The sequence below is a fragment of the Drosophila ananassae genome, chromosome 3R (assembly GCF_017639315.1).
Source record: "Drosophila ananassae strain 14024-0371.13 chromosome 3R, ASM1763931v2, whole genome shotgun sequence".
Taxonomy (NCBI): Eukaryota; Metazoa; Arthropoda; class Insecta; order Diptera; family Drosophilidae; genus Drosophila; species Drosophila ananassae.
In genome coordinates, this window is record NC_057930.1 from 28354120 (window position 1) to 28369361 (window position 15242).

The window sequence follows — 15242 nt, forward strand, 5'->3', positions numbered from 1 at the left end:
AGTGGCGAAGCATTGAGTTGCCGTGAGAAATATTACACAGCTGTACATAATTCTCATCGGCTTATCTTCGCCATGAGACACTTGGCCCACTTACCCACTTGTACTGACTTGATCCACCTAATCTACTTTCCTACATCTGTTTATAATTTCAGCAAAGAACCTTTAGGCCTCTTTGGCATTGCACTTGACTGAACTTTCGCCCGCCAGCACTGACATTCGCACTGTCATCCACTCACCCGCACACCCATTGACACACTCGCATTCACACCCATACTCACGCTGGTATTCATGGCAGGGTTCCGTCAGCCGCTTTAACCAGCTAACCACTTGACTCAAGTGTTTGCTCACTTTGTGGGCTGCTCGCCCTGTCTATCTCCCACTTCCTCGCCAAAAAAACCTTTCACCACGCTCCCTACCCACTCGCCCTGCAGTCTTCTTAGTTACCGTTTCTGTTTGCGGTTGCTCTTTTTTCGCATATGCTTTGACACGCCCCCTTTGCGCCCACATGTTTTTGTTTTCTAGCGATTTTTCCAGTCCTTCCACTTTTTTCTTTGTTTTCAGCATTACCCCTTGGAATTCCCCATTGTCTGCCGGCTTTCATTCACTTTATTTGTACTCGTGCATCATAAGGGTTTAATGGATTTGCTGCTGGCCTAGAAGAAAAGTTCCCCAGCTCAGCCTTCAGTTTTGCATCATTTGCCCACTTTTCACACGCCCCTTGTGGGTATGGGCCTACGCAATGATTATCATATTACGGCCATTGGTTTTGCTGAAGGAGCAACGCCCATTCTCACAGCACTTCTTTTTATGACTTTATTTTCACCTCCCTTTCTGGGCCGGCAGTTAATACATTTTTATAGACTTGCCAAACTACTTAACCGCCCCCCGCCAGGCGAGTCTCACCATTAGCTTTTCGCGTGCTTTGTCATTGCCGTTAATAGACTTACTTTACCGGTTTCTCTGCGAGGAATGGAGAGAGGGTAAGGGGCGGTGACAGACCATTAAAGCCAACTGCCCATCTGCGGCTCAGGTGATGCGAGAGCCTCGCAACGACTTGGGCAGACGAAAATTTGTCAACACTGCGTATGCGTAATACGCATATAAAACTTCCTTTCTGTGGGTATGGCTAAAGGCGAAAAAAATATATACAACGACATTGTTGGAGCCCTTGGGCTCGTTTAGCAATTTTCTGATCCATTTAATACTTAGCCTTAAATAGGAAAGTCAATTAATAAATATTTCGCTTGATTATTCACCATGGAAATTTGATATTTTTAGCAGTTATCTTTAAAGGCCTCCATTTTATTAAGACTTTATTAATAACTCCGAGTAATTTCATAAAAAAAAATATGTCATTTGGAACTTTTAAATTTCTGCGCTATGAACTTATGACAATGCAAGATAGGAGCATGTGCAAAATAAATTCGTCCAGCTACCCAGTTGTGGCACCATTTCTTTGCAATCTATTTGCCAGCGGATTGTGTTTACATTTTCCAACATTTGGCAGACTTCAGATGCAGCAGGCAGCTGGCAGCATGGGAAAACAACAATGGACATGACTAGCTCTGGATGTCGTAGTCTGAAGCTGTCTTTAACACACATCAAAGGCATTATTAACACCGCATACGCAAGTAGGGATTCTAAATGATGCCTTGAAGCAGGCTCAGGGGCCAAAAACCTAAAACATGTGTCGTTGGCCTTGTTTGGCTATGGGAGTGTGTGTCTGTGACACTGTACGTGTGTGTGCCTATGTAAGTGGCTGTATGTGTGAGCGTATTTATGAGCCATTGTATATAGGTGGAAAGCATGGCCGCATTACATACACACATAAACTGCTTTTGGCGTGCATTAAGTGGTCTTAACTTTCAGCACAAGGACATGTTTCCTGTGGTCTTTAAAATTATTTCCTCTTCCTCTCGACCGTTCCTTTAAAAAGACGGATAGTGTAACTACGTCTGTAAAGCCAATAAAATTTATATTGGCTTGCAAGGAACCTTTAATTTTGGGCAGAGTCAACTGAACACCTGATTTAAGTATTTTTCAAGCTTAGCATGTCTATTAAGCCCCTCCAGATGCCCAATTCGGGTATCCTTCAATTTTTTTATCAGCGCTCACCGTTCTCACCCCAACTACTTGGTTCAACAAATCCACCTATTTGGCTTGTCTGAGGGGCATCACGAAATTTACAACTGCCAATTTGGGAGTCAGACCTCGTCTGACCCTTTTTTCCCCCGTATGTATCTCTCATCAATAAACCAATAAAATATGCTACAAAAAAATGGAAGCAGAAAAAACCAGCAATCGGAGTTTTATATCGACGTTGTATGTGCGATCCATACAAATACATGTGAGGGAATTTTTACCCGGGTCTTGACCGCTAACGGCTAATATCAGGCTTCCAACTATCATGTTTTGGTGTACCAATTAAAACTTATGACGACGAGGTGTGCTGCGTTTTTGAGTTTCCGCAATTAACGTCGCCTAATATATTCAAGGTAAGATGACAGTGACGGCAACTTGGAAGCTTGATAGATTGAAATTTGAGCCAGAACAGGAGCTGCATCACGTCTCTCCAGTTTGCCCTGTCACTTTTCTCCGCTCTCCCCATTTCCCCGTCGCGGCTCCTCAATGTCGTTGCCACACTTCAAAGTTCGCGTTGTCGCCAAGTTCGGCGAGTAATGAAAGCTGCGTGCCTTCCGTCAGAATTTGCGGTGAAGGCCGGGGGAAAGGACGAGGACGTGACGGCATTACGGCGCAAGGCTGTTGCATTCAAATTAAATAGCATTTTGATGAATATTGATTGATTGCCTTTGCCTTGGGGCAAATTAGAAGCGCAAACCACATTGGCAAAGTTTTTATTTGCGCGCCGCAGGCGAAAGAGCGAAAGTTCAACCTTGAGGCTTCTAGGGGGCGGATTCGGATTGAAATAATTTGCAATTTCAATTGATTTCAAAGCGCTTTATTTAATTGGGTATTCGGTTTATTGGAGTATACTAGAAACCTTAAACCCCCAGTTGTATAGATAGGTATTATAACAAAGTTAAACACCAGCATATATTTTTTTTTAAATCATTATAACAAGAAAGTTGCATTTTTTTAATTACCATAAAATTATTGCTCAACTCATGACGACGTCATTACTGCCGAAAAACTTCCCGTCTGCGAAACCAAATTTACGTTAAAGCATTTTAACTATGGAAGCTACAATGTTTTCTGGCTTTGCACTATTCAAGCAGTGGAGCAGGGAGGAGCCTCCATGCAAAGCAACGTCCTTTGCCAGGACACAATGCCAGCAGCAACCGGAAATGAGTAAACAAGCGTCAAATAGTGAAAACAGCGGACTCAAGAACAATGCAATACACCAAAGTCCTTGCAACAGCACCCATTCTGCACTCACTCCTTTGGTCCTTTTTTGTGCCTCACTACGAAAATACAAATAAATGAAACATTAAACGAGACAAGGATGCAGCGCCAAGGGGCCTCGGCCGGGACTCGAAAGGGTCGGAGTGGAAAAGAGGAAGGCGCTGCATAAGGACGAAAAATGAGCGCCGAAGGCAACAACCGGATATTCTGGAACTTTATAAGGAGCTCCCCGGCAGGCACCGAAAAAAAGAACAACAAAACGCACCAGCAAGTACGGCGACGACAAGGACTGCGAAGTTTATTTTAACTTTTGATTTCCTCCTTGTGGAACACACACCGCCTCCGAAACAGGGATCTACCGGAGTGCATTGGCAAATGATTCCATTGAGTGGCAAAGTTGCACCATCGAGGGAGTATCGAGTGAGTCAGACCTGCATTAAAAATGAATTAAATTCCCGACTCAGCCAGAGGCAGCGTTGGAGGAAACTGCCTGAATTCAATTTATACCTGGCCCTTTGGATTTGTCGTTAAGGCGGTAGACTTAAAAAATTAAAAATATTCGATGTTACTGGAAAAATTAAATTAGTAACGAGAAGGGAATGTAATAAGGCTGTGTAGGCTGTACAAAATTGTCAGTCCCAAATATAAGACTATTCCAAATCGTTTATTCAGAATCAAACAAGCATCCAATCTACCAACATAAAAAAATTAAGCCCAAAACATCACATTATTTATATTCGATTTATATTCCGTTCTAGTTTTAAGTAAAAAGTGAATACATTTATTATGTTATTTTTTTAACAATAAAATGTTTAAGAATTTACCCAAAACCCCCATGATTCAATTGTTACATGCTCACTTAAACTATAAGTAGAATGGTATGGTTGCTTAAGAACTGCAAAGGGTCTCTTTATTGTCTATTATTTATTAGCTTAGCTTCAAAATTCCGGTCAGGATACAGTATTTATTGGAAACCCCAAATTTATGAGCTTGTTTCGAATAATAAAATTAATAAAGTGGATTTTAGGCCAAAAAATCCTTTGTTTTTATATTGGTTTTTATTTGTTCCAATGGCGATTAATGTGTTATTCGATTCCAGAAAAACATGCTTCCAGCTGGGAGAAATTTGTTACTTCCTACTTAAGCTTCGCCAGTTTAGATTGGATTGGTTACTTTCGTGGATGGTATTTGAGCAGGCGTTGACCGATGTGTCAGATCTGACCTATTACTGAATATAAATTCACTATTCAGTCAACAGAGAACATCACGACAGTCACTCCTGGATATTTAAACAAAAAAACACCTATAAGATGCAACGAATCGAATTTTCCGACATGTAAGATTAAAACATAAATTTGGTTTAGGTTTAATTTTTTCTTATCAAAGCTTGAGGAATGTGCCAGTCATAGTGGAGAGTGAATATGAAGCTTTTTGCGAAGAAGACAATGAATCTGAAGCCCACGTTATACCCAACAATCTGACTCGGTAGGTCTAATCTCGACAACTAAAGAGAGCATTAGCTAAGGGACTTATTGTGCAGCGCGGAAGGTCTCATCCTGGACTACAAGCAGTTCTTGGCAGCCCGAAGTATTCAACGCTTTGTCCGCGGCTGGCAGGTGCGCAGCTACATGGCAAAATTAGCCAGATCGGCAGTCATCGTACAGAAGTGGTGGCGAGGCTTTATGTGCAGAAGGAGACTGCCACCCGTTGCCGAGGAGAGGTTGCAGGAAGCTGTTTTGGCTTACTACAACCTATGTGCCGTTCGCATTCAGACCCTCTTCCGGGGCTGGTGGTCCCGGAAGCACATATTTGATCTGACCAGACTCAAGATCATGCAGCGGCTTGTCGCCGAGGACCTCATTCACTCGGTGGCCAAGGTACTACACACCACAAAAGGATCTGAAATGCTGCCGGGTGTCTACACGCTGCGAAATAACGAGTAATGTTTCTCGGTGATGTTTAAACATTTCTTAAAATTTTTCCTATTCTTTAGAAAATGCCTCAAATTCTCCGAACAGTTGTTGGTTACATTCGGCTATCGCTTCTACAATGCCCAAGCCTGCTACAAAACTCTTCTGCATTCCTCCTTAATTTCCGAACAACGACAGGCTTTTTTGAGATCTGCAAAATATACATACGTGCCTTATATGGGCTTTAATGATGGCGGCATTTGTAGTCGTCGACATTCATTTACCAAATCAATGAAAGCCAAGGATGGTGAACTGTTCGATATAATTCAGACATTTGTGTCCGGTCATCGGGCGATGGACTTGGGACACACTGGAAAGCGAGACCAAATGATTAGTATAATGAATGATGAAGCTGGTATATTTCTGAAGACAATTTTTCAACATCGATTTTAGTTTTTAACTTTCCCTATAGAAAAGAAAAAATATCGAGATTTCACTATGAAGAGAAAGAAGTTTTTAAAGCATGTCGTAGCAAGTATGCAGAAGTGGAGTGGCGATGGGGAAAAGATTCTTCCGAAAGCATTGTTCAAAAAGCCCTATAATATGCAAGCTCTTCTTGAAGCGGTTAAGGACAGTATTGTTGAAAGGTACGGCCCGTTGGACCATTGCATTTGTGGACCAAGCAAATCCATTTCTAGCATCGACAGAGTTTAATGCACTCGTCTGAAATTTGTATATTTCATATGCATCAGTTAAATATTTATATGTACATGCTTTGGCGGTACCCTTAAGATTCAAAAATAAATCAGCAATGCATTTAAGATTTTGTTTTTGTTTACTGGTTATATTTTATTTTACTAGTATTATTTTACTGGTTCAGTAGAGTATTGGCGACAAATAAAATTTAAGGTCCTCAGCCAAAACGAACCAGAAAAGGCAGCTAAGGTAAATATTTACTAACCGACGCTAATGAACTCGAGCATACAAATAGGCGGCAGTCAGGCAGCTCCCGAAATCTTAGGAGAGTTGCACAGAGTAATTCCCCCTCTGATTTTCTAGATATATTCGGTTTGCCGTGCCACCAAGCATCTTGCACGAATGTAATAAGATGAAACCGAACGGCAGGAAAAAAACAGCAGAAATAAAGGAAAATTGGCTGAGGAGAACGGAACGTGTTTGCCCAAAAATTTCTTTGCTATTGATTGTAGCTGAGTGGTATTTACACATTTTCCTCTTTCTCGTATGAGAAAGAGGGAAAAAACGCGTAAACGCTTTGGTTGCCCATTGTAAGGTCACAAAAGTCAACACTCGTTTTGATAAATTTCATTCGGGTTGAACCTCCTATAACGATGGACTGTGCAGTACATACATATGTACCTTGGGGGCTCTTGGCGGGAAGCTTGCATTTTATTTTCAGTAAAATTACTATTTTGGTCCTAGTAGTCAATGGATGAAAAATTATATATTTTTTTTTAATCAAAGTAGCTCTTGGAAGTAGCTTTTGTCAAATCCCATCGCACCTAACGTTGCACAGAAGCTACAACATTTAGTTTGTTTCGGGGTCTCAACCCGTAAACACCACAAAATTCTCTGTTTTATTTCGGCTTTTTTAAATAATATTAAATCATTTTCGGCTAGAATTAAGTAGAAAGTTTTTAGGCATTAGTTTTAGGCATAAAGTGAAGCTTCCCGCTCCGTTCATATGGAATTACACAAAGCATTCGGAGTACCGATTTTTTTTTCAGACATTTGGCTTACCTTCACATGGCTGGTCGGAGCTCTCACACTCAGACTAACAATGGACAGACGCGTACACACCCCAAACCAAGCATACTCTTGTGGTAAGTGTTACCCAATCCTTCCAAATTATTAAACCAAATATTTTTGGCTTTTAGATTGTCTTCTCTCACACAATAAACAATGTGCTCTTCCATCTCAATTTTTTCGAATTTGGACTCAAATTCGATCAAGGCGGACACACCTGTAAGGATACCCCTGTAAAGACTCTACACATATCCTCACCTCACCTCCTTCGGAACTTTCTCTGCGGAAGAACACAATGATGATTTGAAAATAGCTGGTAAGGAGGGGCTTGTTCGTACTAGTAGATCGTGACTTATATAATCTTCTTCTTCAGCTTATACACATATACTAAAAGGCATCTAGGATACACAATGGATACTTCAAGGATATTATCTCTCATTATCTCACGGACTCGAGGACTGATAAGTAAAAAATAAATAAAATGTTAACCAAAAAACACCAAACCAATTCCAGTATTTTTTTGGGCTGGATAAATGGCTAAGCAAGTTAATTAAACCAAAAGTAGGTCAGAAAAACAAAGCCGGCTAAAAAAAATGCTAGTCATACGGCAGAAAAAATTAACCCAAATATGCAAACAAGTTCGCCAGTAGAAATGGAAACAAGTCTGGACCAAGTTGCACATTAACTTCCGCAGCTCATTAAGTCACTGTCAGCCCACCAAGGATTGTGCTTGAGGCCGTTGGGTTGGGGGAACTGGCGGAAAATATATAGAAATTTATGTGACGCCAACTGGACGACAGGCGACCGGAGAGCAACCCTAGGAGCCCCTTGGCCACATTGCCCAACGCGGGAAAACAAAAATAAAATATATTTGCTCATGTAAATTGTGGATGTGAGAAGCTGCCACGGCCACTCCGTTGAATTTAGATAAATCAGTGGCAGGAAGAAAAAATTGTTGAAAAGATTGAATGAAAACGTCGACGCTTTAAATGGAAAAAACTCAAAACAAATCTGACTCGTTGTGCTCCCTTAAACCCAAAGTTAAATTAGGTCGTTGGGCTTATTTGTGTTTCCTTGTTTTCTTTTTTTTTTCCTATATAAGAGACTATTATATTTTTTTTGGGCCAAGCAAAGGTCATGGTATGTCTTGGGGGCCATTGGGAGAGGCTGGTCAAACTAATTAGTGGCCATTTGGTGGGTGCTTCCTGTTTAATTAAATTTTAATATGAATTTAATTGAAATGCGTTAAAAAGGTCCAGCACGTAATTGGGTACTAAAATAAAATATTGTTGCAGAAAAACTAAAAAAACCTTACTTCGTATAAGCAAAATAACTTACCAGTTAGTTATAATAAGAAACAATATTATGTTATATTTTATTTATTTTCTTTCGTCCTTCCCGCATTTTGTCACAAGAATTAGAAAACTGAACTGTTTGTAGAGAAAGCCTATTTCACAATAATAATTAATTATGTTATTGTTGTCCGTGTAATAACATTGGGCACTCGTCTATGGAATTAACACGCACCCTGGAAAAACACCCGACGAATCAACGAAATGATTCCGGATGACTTATTGGAGGCATTGTAACCTTGCAGAAAACGATGAATTAAAAAAATGCACAATTTTATGTCCGATGCATATACGCAATTATTAATTCGCGTCGTGAGACGCTTAAAGTCTTAAGCCTATTTTGGTGTTGGTGTTTTCTGGACTAGTGACTTTTTTGTATTTGATTTGCAGCCTTTTTCACGACTTTGTGGAGCAGTGCAGGTCGTGACGGCGTATGTCTGAGATCCAATTCGTTGCGCGTTATCAATGAAACTGCTGATTTTTCTCGTCATCGTCGCCAGCATCGCCCAGAAAGTAGGTCCTTTCGTGACCAATCGGGCTTTCTCTCCGTCTCTGGAAGACACTTTCTCTTCGTGTTCTCTCTCATATCCTGACGAAAGGGCCGAAGTACCAGCAAAAAATCCTTGGAGCGATGGAGAGTCAGTTGGGAAATTATGGGGGTGTTTATATTTAACAGAATCTGAACAGAAGTCCTTTTTGGGAAATTATATACGGAAAACACTCTGAATTCGCTCATTGGACGAAAACAATTTCTTTTTGTCCCAAACTATGGTTGAATATAGGGAACATATTTGTTAGCTTCATTTTAGCAGAAGATTACAAAAAAATGAATCTTTTTATAAGTCAAAATAATTAACTTCTAATAAATGGTTTAATAAGAGGCCATTTCGAATTGCATGACAAGGGGTAATTAATATACCTTTATTAATAATTATGGATTCACCTGTTAGTGAGACATTAGTGTGAGCCATCGTTAATGTCGTACCTTATTTGTTAGTCTATCAGTATATCTGCCGACATTATATCCCATTATAGTAAGTTTAAAATTGTTCAACATTCATATTTCGCAGTGTAAACACACTTATATAAAGCTCTTAAAAAATATTTTATTGCACTTTATTAGCTGCCCCTGAGTAAATGAGAAATCTGGAAAAAGCGGAAGGGGAGAGCCCATAATATGCTTAATGTAATTTTGAAAATCGCATAGAAGGGCACCGCATCCTTGCATACAAATGAAAGTGTAATTCAAAAAGTGAAAGGAGCGAAGGTGGAGACGAACATGCCGCTGAGTGACTTCCATTTCTGTGGATGTCATAAAAATATTTAACCATCGACGTGATTTTTTATTGTTTCTTGGCCTACCCAAGAAAATGAAATATGCATTTTAAATCCTTACAGGTTTACTTAAATATACGAATGTGTATAATTTGAAAATCATGAGAGGGCGACAAAGGGAATATTTTTGTCAATAATCATCCGACGACCCCTAGGAAAGATTTGAAGAACTCCATACAACTGCCTTGGTATTTCAGGTTTTGCATTTATATTTTGACTATGACATTTATTCTTAGGACTATGACAGACGCATTAGCTAATTGTTTTTTAAACCTGAAAAACGTTCATTACCCAGCACTCCAAAACGTCTTAATCAGCACTCCAAAACAACTTGTGCCTGTTTTAACACGAAACACAGATAGGCAATAGATCAGAAGACCTATTTATATTTATTTTATAAGAACATATTTATTCGTTCGCTACGAAAATCCTAGCAAAAAACTGACTTTGCGGCTAATGCAGATGGCAGGCGAAGCGAAGCGTGAAATGCTTTGTAAATTATTATGCCAAGCCGAATATGGAGGTGGATGCTCCGACGTACCATATATAAATATTTTTTAAGAGATAAACAAAGTATTTGCTCAGGGGAAATTTTGGGGTGTGTATTGTGTAATAAATTTCAATTGACTTATGAAAACGGAGAAGACTCTTTTTCCGCAGAAAGTTTTTAGCGCATACAAATTATAATCACGACGGGTTTTAACTTTTAAAAAAATATATATTTAAACTTTATTAGGTTTCATTCCGATCTTAAGTCTAACAAGGCATTATATCTTAACCTAAGCTAGATTCCGACTGACCAGGCTTGAGCTGATTCTTTTCCTTCTTGGTTCGGGATCTTCCCGAAGTATATTACGAATTGAATTCCGAAGAGAATTTCCCGAATGGGATTGCTGTGATCAGCATGGAAAATTTGGGTATCAATACGGATGCTTAAAAAGGGGAGCCGCAGTGGCGTGATTCTAGCGGATGTTTAGTCTAATGTTGTTTTTGCCGTGGCCGGCTCAATAGGGGGAATTTGTTTATTTCATTTCTCAAGCTTGGTCTTCCGTTAGGGTGCTAGATGCGAGTGTGGGAATGTTTATATTATAAAGACTCAAAAGAGCTTGGTGGCAAGTGCCCAAATAATTGTTTATAATATTCATATAAAATATGGCTTAAACTTCTAGTTAATTCTCCCCCTCCTAAGATGAATCGTCCCGATTCATTACAATTGTGCGGTGAGGGAGGTGATTTTATTATTAAGTTCGGCAAATGTTATTTCAATATTTCTTTCAGATTCAACTTCTGCAATGGATTCTGCAGTGGTTTCGTTTTTTGGAATTTCTATTTCTTGTTCAATATTGGTTCGTTTTAATTGAATTTGTTTTAGCATTTTGAATATTATTTTACGTGATTTATATATGGCACAAAGGATAAGTATTACAATTAATAATATGAGTTCAAGGGATATTTTTGTATTTCCTATTTTTACAAACGGGTTTATAATGCTTATGTTGTCTAAACTTAGTTCGGAATCGTTGGAAAATATGTAATCTGTTATTATATAATTATTGTATTTATACTGTGATATATAATCCAACATTTTCTGTTTTTCGTTGATGTATTTTATATTATTGATAATTATGCTTTCATTAAATAAAATCAAAAATGCGCCATTTAGTTTTGTTTCGTTTACAATATTTTCTCCAGTGAGGAGAATAGCGCCTTCATCTAAATTTTCAAATTGTTTATTTTTTTCTCGTATTTTTGAACAGTTTGCCTTTTTTCCATTTAAGAGATTTATAAAACACGAGCTCTCGTTTGAGAGTTTACAATAGTTATTGAATATTTCTTTTTTAAAGTTTGTTATTTTATAGAATTTTCCATTACAGTATGCTGTCTTATCGTCTATTATTAATTTTCCATTATTTTGGGCAATTGCCCTTGATGTGTACAAGCTACAGATATTGTTTATAATTGGGTATTTTATGTATATTATAAGTAGGTCTTGGTTTTTTATTATTTTAAAAGTGGAGATGTCTAACAGATCTGATAGTACAACTGGTTTATTTTCGTGTCTAAATATTTCTTTAATATCTTGTTCGTTTAGTATTTTCGTATTAAAAATGTCTATTTTTGCTAAGGTGATTGTATCGATTAAATTTTGGATATCAAGTGTAATTAATTGTAGTCGGTGTTGTCTTACTTTTGTTTCTTTGTTAACAACGATTGTGTTAAGAATTTTGGTCATAAGTTGGACTTCTTGAAATATACGTGAATTTATTGTGAATTGTTTGTTATTGTTTTCTGTCAGTTCGTTAATTTTGTTTTCTATTCTTATTAAGTCGTCATGGTCTGGTGTACCTGCTAGCCATTTCCATGCTGTGCCCAATTCGTTAATGCCCCTTTTATTTCTTGATGGTATTAATTGGGACATAAGAATTTTAATAATGTTTAGATTTTGGGAAATGTCCCAGTCTGAATCTGAGTTGCTGTTGTTAGTATTTTTATCTTCTATTCTAATTATTTCTTTGTAAAAACTTAGGTTTGTGATATGAAAGAGGTCCTCGAATGAGTCATACGTCAATACCTCGTTTTCATTCTTCAGTAGTAGGTATTCGTTGTTAGTGTAGTCGATTATTTCGGAGTGGCAAGTGATTATCAAAATGGTGATGATAAATGGTATTTCCATTTTCTGTAAAATATGGCTTATTTAATGTTGTCTTTATGAATAACTCGTTTCCTATTATTAATGATTACTTTATTGGGTAAATTTTCCTGAACGACTTGTTTTTTAAATCTGGGACCTAATTTGTTTCTTTCTCCGTGTATTTTCTCGTATACTACTTCTCCTACATGATAATTTTTATCTAATTTATTTTTATTATGATAATCTAACATTTTAGTTTGTGCTGTTTGTAGTTTTAATGGTAAGTCACTGTGATCTATTTTGTTGAATAAAATGTCGTATGGTTTTTGATTTGTTACTGAATGAATTGTCATATTGTAGCTTTTTGCTGCTCTTATAATAACTTCGGAATATTCTAGGAGACGGTACTCATCTTTAATACAACGAGCTATCTCAGTTAGGGTTGAATGGGCTCTTTCAACTTGTCCATTCGAAAGGCTATGTCTGGGGTCTGCGTAATGGATTGAAATACCAGAACGCTGTAGGAAGGATTTAAATTGTGCTGATGTAAAGCTAGGTTCGTTATCTGTCATAATCGTTTTAACTTGGGGAAATGTTTGAAGTATTTCATAGACTTTTATATCGATATTTTTTTTGTTAGTAATTTCTTTTACAACGAGGTATTTGGAATAGGCATCAATGCAAGTTAAGAAGGTTAGATTTTGCGCGTAAAAAATGTCAATATGTAAGTGTTGGCCTTCTATTTTTGGAATGGGGGCTTCTCCAATAGGTATTTGAGTCGGGTTTCTATTATATTTGTTCGTATTACAAATTTCACAATTTGTTATATATTCTTTTAATTTTTTGTACAGATTCGGCCAATAGTATAATCTGGTTATTTGTTTATAATTTTCATCTAATCCTCGGTGCGCTCTACAGTGTGTTTCCTCTATAATTATTGCTTTATCGTCATTATTTGTTATGTCTACAACAAAACTTTTTGTATATACGAATTTATTAATGAAGTTATTTTTTAATTGAACTTGAATTTCATACAACACTTCAGGAGTACAATGAATCCCTGTATTAATATTGGGTTGTAGATATTCTTTAAGGACTGTAACTAAGTTTTCTGGTTGATCATATTCAATAATATGACGTTTATTTTCAAATACATTTATCTGTTCATGAATTGTGAATTTTCCCTTTGCTATTAAAAGTTGTTGTTTAAATTGATTAAGTGGTTTTTTTGTTTCGCCTATAATGTTACTAAAGCTACTTTCGGCTGAGTGTTGGGTTCCGTAATCCGTGGATTCTACGTCTTCATCTTCTGTAATATTATTTATTTCAATTCGGGACAGTGCGTCTGCTACTACATTGGTAGTACCCGGTTTATACAAAATTTTTGGCCTGAAGCTTTCTATGTAATTGAACCATCGTTTTAATTCCACATTTGGGTTTTTATCCGAAATTGCGTATGAGAGTGATTGATGGTCTGTATGTATTTCAATTCCTGATACTCCGTACAAATAGTTTCTTAGGTTTTTTAATGCCCATACTATTGCTAAAAGTTCTTTTTTGTTAGTCGCGTAATTTCTTTCAGTTTTGTTAAGGGTTTTTGATATAAAAGTGATTGGGTATCCGTCCTGAGAAAGTACTGCTCCTATGGCTACGTCGGATGCGTCAGTTGTTAATGTAAATTGTTTTGAATAGTCTGGTTGGACCAGTTCTATTTGGCAAATTAGGTGTTCTTTGAGTTCATTAAATGCCTGTATTGCAGTCTCGTCAAGAGTAATTAAAACATTTTTTGACATCCTCTTGGATATTTTTCCATTGGAACCTTCTAATAATCTAGTCAGGGGTTTGGCAATGGTTGCATAGTTTTTTACAAATTTTCTATAATACCCAGTGAGACCCAGGAAGCTACGCAGCTCTCTGATATTTTTGGGAATTGGGTAATTCGATATGGTGTCTATTTTTTGAGGATCGGTTTTAATAACGTTTTGCGCTACTACATATCCTAAAAATGAAGTTTCTAATTTAAAAAATTGAGATTTTTCTAATGATATTTTCATATTGGCTTTATGTAAAATATTAATGATTGAATTTAGGTCTTTGAAATGTTGTTCGAGGGAGTGAGAGAAAACAATTATGTCATCCATGTAGACATGGCAGAATTTACCAACATGTTCTCGAAGTATATCATCCATTGCCCTCTGGAAGATTCGAGGTGCGTTTGTTAACCCGAATGGCATTCTAATGAATTCGTACTTTCCGTTGTTAATTGAAAATGAAGTTTTTTCTACGTCTGATTCTTTCATCAAAATTTGGTGGAAACCTGATTCTAAGTCTATAGTACTAAAGTATTTAGCTTTTCCTAGATTTGATAAAATGACTGTCGGATCTTGCATGGGGTATCTATCTGGAATCGTGCTAAGGTTTAGTTTCCTGAAATCGATGCATAATCTATGTTTAGGGGTGCCATCTTCATTAGTACCTTTTTTTGATACTACAATTACGGGTGAGTTATAAGGACTTTTGCTGGGTCTAATGATTTCATCATTAATCATTCGTTGTATTTCTTGATTAACAAATTCGTTTACTGCTTGTGAGTATGGGTATTGCCTTGAGTAAATCGGTTTATCGTTTATTGTGTCTATTTCACAGCGAACGTCCGTCCGGAATGGTAAATTTGTATTTATTTCTGAATGTACTTTTTTTATTGTGCTTATTATTAGTTCAATGTAGTTTTCTGTATCGGTTTCGTCTATATTGTTTTTTACATTGTTTATGCCAAAAATATTTTCGGCCGTGTTATCTATATTCTTTATATCGTTTGAATCGGATTTTACATCGGCATCGTGTTCAGTGTCTGAGTACCCTGAACCACTTGAGGGGTAGTTGTCG

At 37.4% G+C, this 15242-nt stretch overlaps 2 protein-coding genes and 1 long non-coding RNA gene across 3 annotated transcripts in view; 2 read left to right on the forward strand and 1 right to left on the reverse strand.

The window, feature by feature from the left end:
• The window catches only part of LOC6497781, a 57450-nt gene extending 48572 nt beyond the window's left edge, over window positions 1–8878 (reverse strand). Inside the window, exon 1 of the mRNA XM_001961403.3 lies at window positions 8376–8878. The gene's annotated coding sequence lies outside the window, so the exon portion shown is untranslated. The remainder of the gene's footprint in view (window positions 1–8375) is intronic.
• On the forward strand, window positions 4541–6094 carry LOC6497744. Its single transcript, XM_014906317.3, has 5 exons — window positions 4541–4699; window positions 4750–4848; window positions 4904–5302; window positions 5357–5688; window positions 5746–6094. The coding sequence occupies exons 1-5, from the start codon at window positions 4674–4676 to the stop codon at window positions 5985–5987; spliced, it is 1098 nt and encodes a 365-aa protein (XP_014761803.1). The 5' UTR covers window positions 4541–4673; the 3' UTR covers window positions 5988–6094.
• Window positions 6810–7544, forward strand: LOC26514119. Its single transcript, XR_001408562.3, has 3 exons — window positions 6810–7114; window positions 7169–7353; window positions 7411–7544. It is a non-coding gene; the product is annotated as an uncharacterized LOC26514119 (long non-coding RNA).
• Window positions 8879–15242: the final 6364 nt, after the last annotated feature.

What these genes read in the sequence shown, in the direction of transcription:
- LOC6497744 (XM_014906317.3), top strand. Translation starts at nt 4,674, where the DNA reads ATGCAACGAATCGAATTTTCCGACAT. An exon ending in CGAATCGAATTTTCCGACAT is followed by an intron (nt 4,700 to 4,749) that starts GTAAGATTAAAA and finishes TTCTTATCAAAG; the next exon opens with CTTGAGGAATGTGCCAGTCA. An exon ending in ATACCCAACAATCTGACTCG is followed by an intron (nt 4,849 to 4,903) that starts GTAGGTCTAATC and finishes CTTATTGTGCAG; the next exon opens with CGCGGAAGGTCTCATCCTGG.